Genomic DNA, 10,746 nt, shown 5'->3' with positions numbered 1-10,746 from the left:
ACTATTTGTATCTCATTTACCCTACCTCAGGTTAAGTTTTATAAAGCGGGCGGGGGGGGGGGGGGGGGGGTGTCCTGCTTTTTAAGCCGGGGACACACATCGGGTGCTCGTACCAAAACCAAATGGAGGTCTAAGGGCTGCCACAGCCGCCACCTGCCCAAGCCTAGCACCGTTTGCCCTGGGGACCGCCGCTCCGTCGCCCGAGGCCGGCTCCGGGGGGGCACCGAGCCCCGCTCGGGGTGCGGGGAGGGCTGAAGGGGACCGGAGGGCGGGGGCCGCTTTCCGGCGCGGTGGGATGGCCCCGGGATCCCCCTCCCCGCGCTCCGTCCCGGGACCTTTCCGCCGCATCGGAGCCTTTCCCCGCAAGCCGGAGGCCGGGGCTTCCCCTCCGCCGCCGGGAGGCCGCGGGGGCGGGCGGGCGCGACCCTCCCCACTCCAGGCGCTCCCCGGGGAGGAGCCGGCCGGGTCGCACCGGGCCCGCTCGCCAAGTCCGGCTCCGAGCGGCCAAACCCAGCCCCCTGGGCTCGGGGTGGGCGGGGGAGGGCCGGCCGGCGGGGCGCCTCTCCTGCAGGGAGCGGGAGGACGGGCGAAACTTTCAACGCCGGCGACGGTGAGGCACCAGCGGCCACCGAGGCGAGCGCTGCCGGCATGGGCCCCGACGCGCTGCAACTGGGCACCTACGGCGGGGCGGCCGCCGCCGCCCTGCTCCTCTGGGCCGTGTGCGTGCTCTGCAGGAGGAAGAGGTACCGGGGCGGCGGGGGCGGCGGGGCGGGGGGCGGCCGCCGCATTCCTTCACGGCCGCGCCGGGGGAGCGGGGCTGCGAGGCGGGAGCCGCGCCGCCGAGCCGCGCATTGGGCCGCGCTTCCCTCCGCCCGCCCCTCCGCGCCGGGAAGCCCTATCAGCGCCCGCCGCCGCCGCCGGGCCGGGCTCGGCGGGGCGCCGGGGGATGGCGGGCCGCGGCCCCCCGCTGCGGCTGAGGCGAGCGCCGGGGCGGCGGGGCCCCGGCACCGCTCCGCTCCGGTGCGGCGGCTGCGGCCGGGGGCGAGGGAGAGCCGGGGCTGGTGCGGGGCTGCGGGCGGCGGCGGCTCCTCTCCTCTCCCGGCCGGCGGGTGGGGGCCGCCGTTCGCAGGTGGGTGCTCGGCGCGGCCGGAGCGCCCGGGCAGGCTGGCCTCGCCTCCCGTGGGTACGAGGAAGTGCGTGCTCCAAAACAAGGGGTGCGCGAAGCGCATAGGCTGGCCCCTGGCAGTTTGGTGTGTGAATATAAGTGACCCTTAGGTTTGCTAAAAACTTGAATGTTACTTGTGCGCCGTGGGTAGCAAAAGGGACCCTGTACGGCACCTGACAACCTTCCCGTGGAGTCCAAGGTGCACTGACCTTATCTACTGAGGCAGGGGGGACAAATGCTGCTGCTGGGTTGCAACATCGGCCCTCTGCTGCCACTTTTCTCTGTGATGAGCAGCTGACAGTAGTGTAAGCCCCTAGAACTCGGGTCGTGGGCATTTCGGTGACTTTTGCTAGTGTCTCAGACGGTGTGGCCTTTAGTTTCTTTCAACCATACGCCCTAAGGCTTCCCAGAAGGTACGCACGTATTTTGGGACACTCTTAAGTAGAAGTTGCAGAAGTTTTGGGCGGAAAGAAGCACTATCTGGAACTATTCTTCCTGTGTCTGAACAATACCTGTTTCTTTATATGCTAACTTTTTCCCAGGTATTTTTCACTTGCATTGCCAGTACTTGATGCTCTTCAGTGTCTGTTCCGCAGCTGATGAATAAATGTGTGTAAAGGCTTAGTGGAGGAGGAGTGAAGAAGGGGAGGGATCAGTATTCACTGTATTGTTTGCTTATTCTTTTTAATCACATAATGAAATGCATAGCAAATACTAAATTTATTCTAAATAGTAAACAGTTGCTTTTCCTAATCATTAAAGTTATTTTTGGAAGGTGTAGACATACAAATGCAAAAAAGAAGTTGCGGTACTAGCCTCTAAAGAAGAGTGAGAAAGTCAGTATGGCAGTGTTTTAGACCTATAACACTAACTTTGGGACCATGTATAGAGTGAATGGAGTAACAGAGAAAAAGAGTGAAGATTCTTGTTACTGTAAACAGAGATGGTTTATTTCCATTACATCTGTTTTGGAACCATTATTAATGTGATTTGAGGTAGAGAGCCCAATTCATCCCTTAAGTGGAAGGCATCCATCCCAATGTTCCAGTGGAGTCATGCCATAAGACAAACTACTTGACAGAGTAGCTTAGGATGGGGCTTAGTGTTTTAGCTCAGCTTACTGAATAGATAGCTGCTGCTCAACTGCTCAGTCCTCCTCCTCTTCCTCCTCCCTGTTGCTTATCTGACCCCCTGTGAGCTGGTTCTGGGAATTAAACCAGCAAAAAACTACTTTTTTGATAGATTTAGTTTCCTGGAAGGTTAGCTCCCTAAAGGAGGTCAGCACAGAAAAGAAAAGGGGAGCAGTAAGGACATGGCCAGGCTAAAAGGGATTGGGTGTCATTTTAGGGCTAGAAGCTGTTACACTGGCTCAGTCATACTGTAAAATTATGCCTGCCATTAGTAGAAATTCTAGTAGGATTGTAAAAGACTGAATTTTTGAAAATGGAAACAGGCAAAGCTCTGGCTTGTGAAGTTTTCAGCCAGATGTGAGTGGTAGGGAAAAAGGATCAGAGAACACATTTTGAATTATTTTCATAACCCTTGTGGCTGTAGAGTTTTTAAAGTCAGCTCTTTAGTGTCTATATCAAAATTGTTTGGACGTTTGTGCCACAACAGAATGTTGTTATGCAGGAGGCCTCAGCAAGAAAGCATACCGGCTTGCCCAAAAAGCCAAACTGCTGTCTGATTAATAAACTACTTCTTTAAATCCTGTGCTGTTTCTCAAAGAAGTGTACAAAGCACTAATATGAAAGCAACTGGAATTAAAAAGTGGAAAAACCCATCAAGCTCTGTGTAGTACAGCCCTCAGCTTAAGGTGCTGGTGTTGAAGTGCTATCCCGTTCCAGTAAAATGTGCAGTTAATTTCTTTTTTTTTTTTAGCATAAAGGAAGAAAAGAAATTGTGCACGGTCCGGAGAGATGCCTGGCAGCAGCCTGACTGCCTTCAGCAGTCATTTCTGATCTGCCTGAAGAAAAGCCATACTAAGGGTGCAGTGGATTAAAAAATGGGGATAAGGCTTAGTTCATGCTCCTCAGATTTGGTACAAGTTTGTGATCTCCCCTTGCTTAACTGACCCTTATCTGTTTATCCATTCCCGTGTGTCCTCCATGTGTCAGATTTCTTCTTTCCCTTTCTTCCTTTCTTTCTTGAGTTTATCATCTCTGGAGGAAAGGGCGGGCAACTTGGGAGGAGTACAGGGATCTTGTTAGATCATACAGAGAGAAAATTAGAAAGGCGAAAGCTCAGCTGGAACTAAATCTGGCCACTAGTGTAAGGGACAACAAAAAATGTTTTTACAAATATGTTAACAGTAAAAAGAATCCCAAGGAGAATATCTATCCTTTAATGGATACAGAAGGGAACGTAGCAACCAGTGATGAGGAAAAGGCCGAGGTACTTAATGCCTTCTTTGCCTCAGTCTTTAATAGTGAGTCCAGTCATCCTCAGGGTACTCCACCCCATGAGCTGGAAGGTAAGGATGAAGAGCATAACATACCCCCCTTAATCCAGGAGGAATTAGCTAGGGACCTGTTACGCCATCTGGACACTCACAAATCTATGGGACCTGATGGGATCCATCCAAGAGTACTGAGGGAACTGGCAGAGGTCCTTGCCAAGCCACTCTCCATCATCTATCAGCGTTCCTGGTCAACAGGGGAGGTCCCAGAGGACTGGAGGCTTGCCAATGTGACTCCCATTTATAAGAAGGGTCGGAGGGAGGATCCGGGGAACTACAGGCCTGTCAGCCTGACCTCGGTACTGGGAAAGATTATGGAACGGTTTGTCTTGAGAGCACTCACATGGCAAGTCCAGGACAAGCAGTGAATCAGGCCCAGTCAGCATGGGTTTATGAAAGGCAGGTCCTGCTTGACCAACCTGATCTCCTTCTATGACCAGGTGACCTGCCTAGTGGATGAGGGAAAGGCTGTGGATGTTATCTACCTTGACTTCAGCAAGGCCTTTGATACTGTCTCTCATGGCATACTCCTGGAGAAGCTGGCATCTTGTGGCCTGGATAAGTGCACTATTCACTGGGTGAAAAACTGGCTGGATGGCCGAGCCCAGAGGGTCATGGTGAATGGGGTGAAATCCAGCTGGCGGCGGGTCACGAGTGGTGTTCCCCAGGGCTCGGTGTTGGGCCCTGTTCTGTTTAATATCTTTATTGATGATTTGGATGAGGGGATTGAGTGCACCCTCAGCAAGTTTGCAGACGACACCAAGTTGGGAGGCAGGGTCGATCTGCTTGAGGGTAGGGAGGCTCTACAAAGAGATCTGGACAGGCTGGATCGATGGGCTGAGGCCAATTGTATGAAGTTTAACACGGCCAAGTGCCGGGTCCTGCACTTCGGTCACGGCAACCCCATGCAGCGCTACAGGCTTGGGGAAGAGTGGCTGGAAAGCTGCCCGGCAGAGAAAGACCTGGGCTTACTGGTTGACAGCCGGCTGAATATGAGCCAGCAGTGTGCCCAGGTGGCCAAGAAGGCCAATCGCATCCTGGCCTGTATCAGGAACAGTGTGGCCAGCAGGAACAGGGAGGTGGTTGTTCCCCTGTACTGGGCACTGGTGAGGCCGCACCTCGAGTACTGTGTTCAGTTTTGGGCCCCTCACTACAGGAAAGACATTGAGCTGCTTGAGCGTGTCCAGAGAAGGGCAACCAAGTTGGTGAGGGGCCTTGAGCACAAGTCTTATGAGGAGCAGCTGAGGGATCTGGGGTTGTTCAGTCTAGAAAAGAGGAGGCTGAGGGGAGACCTTATCGCTCTCTACAACTACCTGAAAGGGGGTTGTAGTGAGGTGGGTGTTGGTCTCTTCTGTCAGGTGTCTGGAGATAGGACAAGAGGAAATGGCCTCAAGTTGAGGCAAGGGAGATTTAGGTTAGATATTAGGAAAAATTTTTTTGCTGAGAGGGTTGTCAAACATTGGAATGGGCTGCCCAGGGAAGTGGTTGAGTCACCATCCCTGGAGGTATTCAAAAAGTGAGTGGATAGGGTACTCCAGGGCATGGTTTAGGGGGCATGGTTAATGGTTGGACTTGATGATCTTGAAGGTCTTTTCCAACCGAAATGATTCTATGATTCTATGATTCTATGATTCCATTTGAATCTAACAAACTCAGGAGCAGGCAGGGATACCCCCCTCAGGAATCCACAAAACCCATTTCGGAGCCTGTTGACATAAAGGCTGTTGGCAAATTACTGTGTGAATAAATGCCAAAGTCAAGGTTGTACTCCTGGCCACAGATCATATCCATTTGGACAAAAACGTGAACAACTCTGGTTTTGTAGGGCTTGGCTATGCTAGAGAAAATGTTGCTACTTCACCTATGCATGTGTTTTTATAGAAATTAATATGTTGCCCTAATGTTGGTATGCTTGTACCAGTGTGCAAACTCTGTATAAGGGGATTGTTGTGTTTAATGTACCAAGATAAACTTTACCAGAATAATCAAATTTAACATCTTGGCGACAGCCCTGCATGGGTTCCATCAGGATAGCAACAGTAGTCAGATGTGTGTATACATAAATGAAGAGTTTAAGTAAGTAAACGCCACAAAGTGCTAACTTGCACTTTGGAGTTTGGCAAGTTTGTTTTGCCGGATGGTGCCTCTTTCCTGCTTGATTGAGGTGAAGCACAACCACCTACGTGGCTCTGAGAGTTCCGTGTCCAGGAGCGTAATGAGGGTTTGTAGGTCCCAGAGAAGGAAACTCCCCAAATCCATCCCTGATGTTCCTTAAGCAGGTGTTGCAGGATTTCACTTTTCTTGGTGTGAGGTGCTTCTGCTTTGTTTCCTCTCAGGCCGAGTGCTCATTACTGGAGAAAAGATTTTGTCAGGGGAGGTGTTGTGTTGGCTTAATCTGCCATTGCCTTATTCTGTAGCACGGTTGGTGTAATCTGGCATTACGAGATTTCAGGGTGAGTTCAGTACAGGTTTTCTTATTATTTAGCTCTACTCTTTGGAGACAGGAAAGAGAGGAAGAGGATTTTCCTTTTGTATAAATGTTTAGCTTTTGAGTGCTGGTGGCAGTAATAACACAAAGGAAACTAATTGGAGTCTTTGCCAGGTTTCGTATCACAGATGGTGAAGAAACAGAAGTAGAACAAAAGTTTCCTTAATCACAGAAAATTTTATTTTGAGTTAAACTTCAATGTCAAATGAGGCTCAGTGCCTTCTGCATGCTACCGAAAGATCTCCCTCTTACTGGTTAATGAAGAAAAGCCTATCTATGCTGTTTGCTGGGGAATGTATTTTCTCCAGAGAGAGCTTCCTTTGTGCCGCCTCACAAAAGTATTTCTGCTGTGGCACAACCTGATGACTTCCTATCCTGGAGATTGTACAGATTATTCTCTGTTGTCTTCATAAAATGTCTAAATCAGCCCCAGCTTTATAGTTTCTTTTGTTTTCAAACTGTTTTTCTGCTAACTGTGCACAGTCTCATGGAGCGGGAGGTGAGATGGCAGGTGAAGCCAACTCCTGCTTGTCTTCCAGCAGTCATGCTGCCCAAGTCAGGGAAGGGCCCTCGAGATCAACAGGGTTGGCTCCTAGTGACTTCTATAGGTGTCAATTGCTCAAATTGATGCTTATTTTTGGTTGCTAGTTTTTATCGCATGTCCATGACTGAAAATGATCACAAATTGTAACCAGCAGTTTGGGGAGAAGGCTGGGAGACTCTCTGCCTCCCTCCTTGCGGGGCAGACGCTGCAAATTAGGGGGAAGGGGAAGAGGCTCAGGCTGACCACAAATTAAAACCACCGGCTTTGGGGAAGGAGACAGTGGAGAGAAGTGGAGCAAAGACCGTTGCATCCGTATTTATCCATTGAAATTGGATCCTGCTGTCCTGAAGTTTGCATCCCAAAGTTTGTCACATAAAGAAGATACAGACCCAGCCTTGAAATACTCATGAAATGTTTATGTCTGCTTGGAAAGTTAACACACGTCCTATGTGAGCTACACCGATGAAGGGGTTTGTAAAAATTTTTCCCTCTGCAACTCTATAGGTTGATAAGGTTGGTATTTTAATTATTATGAATGGTCTTCACAGTCAAGATTGCTTGCGAGGAATAATACAATATATGGCACATGTAACCTGTGTGGGTTTTACTGTACAGCAGTATAGGAATTCCCATGCTGGGTTAGATGGGGCACGTACGTTCTAATATATTATTTCTGACCAGTTTCTAATGCATCAGAACATGGTATAAAAAAACTTAAACAGTATAATTGCAGATTAAAGTCAACATAAGAATTACTTGATAAATTTCTCAGAAAGGATTTTGCTATTGCCTGCATTACGGATTTAAAGCCTTGTTGGAGCCAAGTGTCCTTCATTTTTCTCTTTTATTCTGTCCTCTAAAATACCTCCAATCTACACAATCACATTCATCTAAGATACTTTCCCAAAAAATTGCTCTCCTGAACCCAGATAGATATTGTTGAAAAGAATATAGATTTCGTCTTTGCCTTCAAGAACATCTTATCCTTCTCTGTGACAAGCTGTGAGCTTGCTAACAGCTCTCTTACCAAGCGAATTGTAGTTCACAAGATGTCATCAGCCTGTCTTTTTTACCACTTCTGCTAATTTAGGCAATATGTTAAGGTAGTTTTCAGTTGGAGGGAACATCAGGAAGGACAGATAGAAGGATACCAGAAAAATCTAGCCTCTCCCTTCTCACCTTGGCTTTCTACAGAGGCCTTTTTCTCCATCCTTTTTGTTGGAGTTCTAGGGAGTCCATGCATTTTCATGACCTCCTTTTGTTTAATGTCATTGTCCACTCTTACTCCACTCTGAAAAGATTAGGACTGAAGACTGAAATTGTTTAAGGCAGAAAAGTAACAGTTCTGTTTCTTAAGTAGCCTTAAAAAACCTTTCTTTCTCACCATTGCACTTGGGTTTTCTGTCAACTGTTCACTGCTGTGCCAAGATGTGGTGGAAGTTTACTTCTCTGCTTGCTTGTTCTGGTAAGAGCTTAGTGAAGGTTGAATAAAACAAAGTAAGCAAACCCATAGCCTTCTCAAGATGTACAAGAGTCAATTCACGGGCTTTTGGGTTCTCTTACAGCACTAATAGACCTGGAGAGCTGTTACATGGTGGGTCTTGCACGATAGCGTGTCCCAAGACAGGTTTTTCTTTTTCTTATTTTTTTTCAGCGCTGCTTCTCATCCTTCTGATATGGAGCCTGTGTATCATGTACATCTTGGGTTCTGCTTCCTACCAAGGCTTTGAAGATGACACTGAAGATGACACCTCTTTTAGCAGATAATGAACTTTTCCAATAATCTATGATTTACAGTATTCTTTGCTTAAGGTACACTGCCACCTAGCAACAGTTTCTCTTCCCTCCCAGTTTTCTTGACCTACTTTGTTGGGGGTTGTTCAGCTTTAGTTTGTATCTGGTCTGGTCTTGATTAGCATCCAGAACCCATCAGTAGATGCCATCCTGGTAAATGTGTGTGGGGGGGGTTGGAGATATTTTTAGTGCCAATAAGAACTGCTAGCTTCAGGTTTCTCACTAAAATACAATTGTTTTTGCTTTTACAGTGGTTTTTCCTTCCAGTGTTTTTGTGAAAAATGCCTGTAATCTTTTTATTTCTTTTTTTTTCCTTGAAGTGCTTGGTTTTGCTTTCTACTGTTCATTATGCTTTGGAGCAAATAAAATTAAATGGTGAGAATTAAAGGGAATTGCTTTCAGCTCTTTTTATTATTCCAGTGCAACATGAAGCATGGAGCATCCATCTACAGCACTGTACACAAATGCACATAGCTTACAGAAAGTACTGAACGATTAACCCTTCTGCTCCTCCTCCAAGTTGATAGTCCTAAAGCTACGAATGAGGAACACCCAAGCAAATACAGATTGCTTCAAAAATGAGATTCATGCTTACTACTGTATTTAGAGGAGGAAAGCACGCTAGTTGGCAAATCTTAGTTGAAACGTTACATATAAAGGCTGGTGTGAAGGAAGACACAAAGGGGCAAATCTTAATCCTGGTGTCCTCTTACAGGAGAAATTAACTACTTCTCCTTTAAGCATGATGGTGAAATTTGCCACCTAATGTGTTTGAATCATTGGTGACCTAACTAGAGAGCTATATTGTCAGGCGACCTCAGGACGGACTGGAGACCCAACCCACAGAGCTACCTGAGCCTCCGGCTCCCGCGGTGAGGAGTGACTTCAGTGGGATGCAGGGTCTTGGATGCTTCCTGAGCTTGTAGTCTTGCCTGTGGACTCCACCTCAGTTCCCCTGCTGCAAGTTGGAAGCCAATGTGGTCTCCTCTTGATTTACAGATAACGCAGCTGAATGCTTTACAGGGCACTCTTGATAGTTGCCAGGGAAGATGCAAAAAATTCTTCCATGGTATAACCATTCAACATGTGCTGAGGAACTGTTGCCTGCCCATTCCCTTTCTCCTGTATGCTGAAGTACAAGATCTAGTTACTGTTTTAAGCCAGAAATGCCACATTTTATTGCAATGTTCAGCTAAGCTGTTGGATCATGTCAGCTGCTTTAGTGTTTTGCTCAGTTATGAGAATTGCAGTCCCATATAAAATTGTTTGGGATTTTTTCAGTCAAGTATTTTGATTAAGAAGTTGGCCAGAGCTTGTTTTGGTATAGTAATATAACTGTTCTCAGTACTCCATCTAGTCACTTATTGAACTTCGTGCATACTAATGCCAGGGAGTGGGGGAAATGTAGAAGTGAAAAGAAACAGCATAAGTGCAATGTTAATACACTATATGAAGTTAAGGAAAATCTCACAGTTAAGTTGGCAGTCTTTTTCTCTTTTATCCAAGTTTTATAGAGCTACTTGGTAGTGGAGCCAGGGCTGGAACTCATTCTCCTGACTTCTAGTTTTGTGCTTTAACTTGCTGCCTTTCCTTTCCAACACACTTACCATGTATGACATTATAGCTGTCTGGTAAACTAACTTTTTCAACCATGAGGCAGATTTTGAATTCTGATTTAAAACTTCAGTAGTGTTCCTTTTCTTTCCTCACCATTTACTGATCCTTCTACAAGATGCGTGTAGGTTTTTAGGCTAATACCCATTTGCACGCCGTCTGGGAGAATTTTGGCTGACTGAGAGTCCCATAAAACAAAAGTTTCCTCTTTACAAACCACATGGAGCTTGGCTGTAGATATTCAGTTCCTTTCTCCACAAACTGTTTTTAATGGTGCCAGATTCTTCTGTTTCTTTTCCTTGTTTGGCACATGTCAGGAAAAAAAATCTTGGCTCTCGTATAGAACATATCTTGTTTCCTCTTAACTGCTCGTACTTTCTATTCGTAATTCAAATCAGCAGAAAAATGCTATGGTTGTGCTTCTCGTGTTTTAATCTTGTAGTTTCCTAAGCAATATTCTAATGTTCTTAAAAAAATAATTCTCCCTCATACTGTAGGCCTGACGGTAGGAGGTTCTAGCTGGGTGCAACTGCAGTGTCCCTGTTGATTTGGGAGAGTTTTGCGTGGTGTCCTGACAAAGTGGCCTGCTCAAGCCCTGTGGAGGCACATGAAGGAAGAACGGAGGAGCAAAATGAAGCTAAAATGGCACATTACAGGAGTGTCATCTCCATCACACAGCTGTC

General features: G+C 47.3%; 1 protein-coding gene across 1 annotated transcript in view; it reads left to right on the top strand.

Moving 5' to 3' along the window:
* Nucleotides 1-423: 423 nt before the first annotated feature.
* The window catches only part of LOC128142285 (cytochrome P450 7B1), a 132,734-nt gene continuing 122,411 nt past the window's right edge, over nt 424-10,746 (top strand). The window contains exon 1 of the mRNA XM_052788244.1: nt 424-743. Within this exon, the coding sequence (XP_052644204.1) occupies nt 649-743 (95 nt within the window). The 5' untranslated portion in view covers nt 424-648. The remainder of the gene's footprint in view (nt 744-10,746) is intronic.

The sequence above is a fragment of the Harpia harpyja genome, chromosome 5 (assembly GCF_026419915.1).
Source record: "Harpia harpyja isolate bHarHar1 chromosome 5, bHarHar1 primary haplotype, whole genome shotgun sequence".
Taxonomy (NCBI): Eukaryota; Metazoa; Chordata; class Aves; order Accipitriformes; family Accipitridae; genus Harpia; species Harpia harpyja.
Note: the sequence above shows the minus strand (reverse complement) of the source record. Positions and strands in the feature narration are given on the sequence as shown.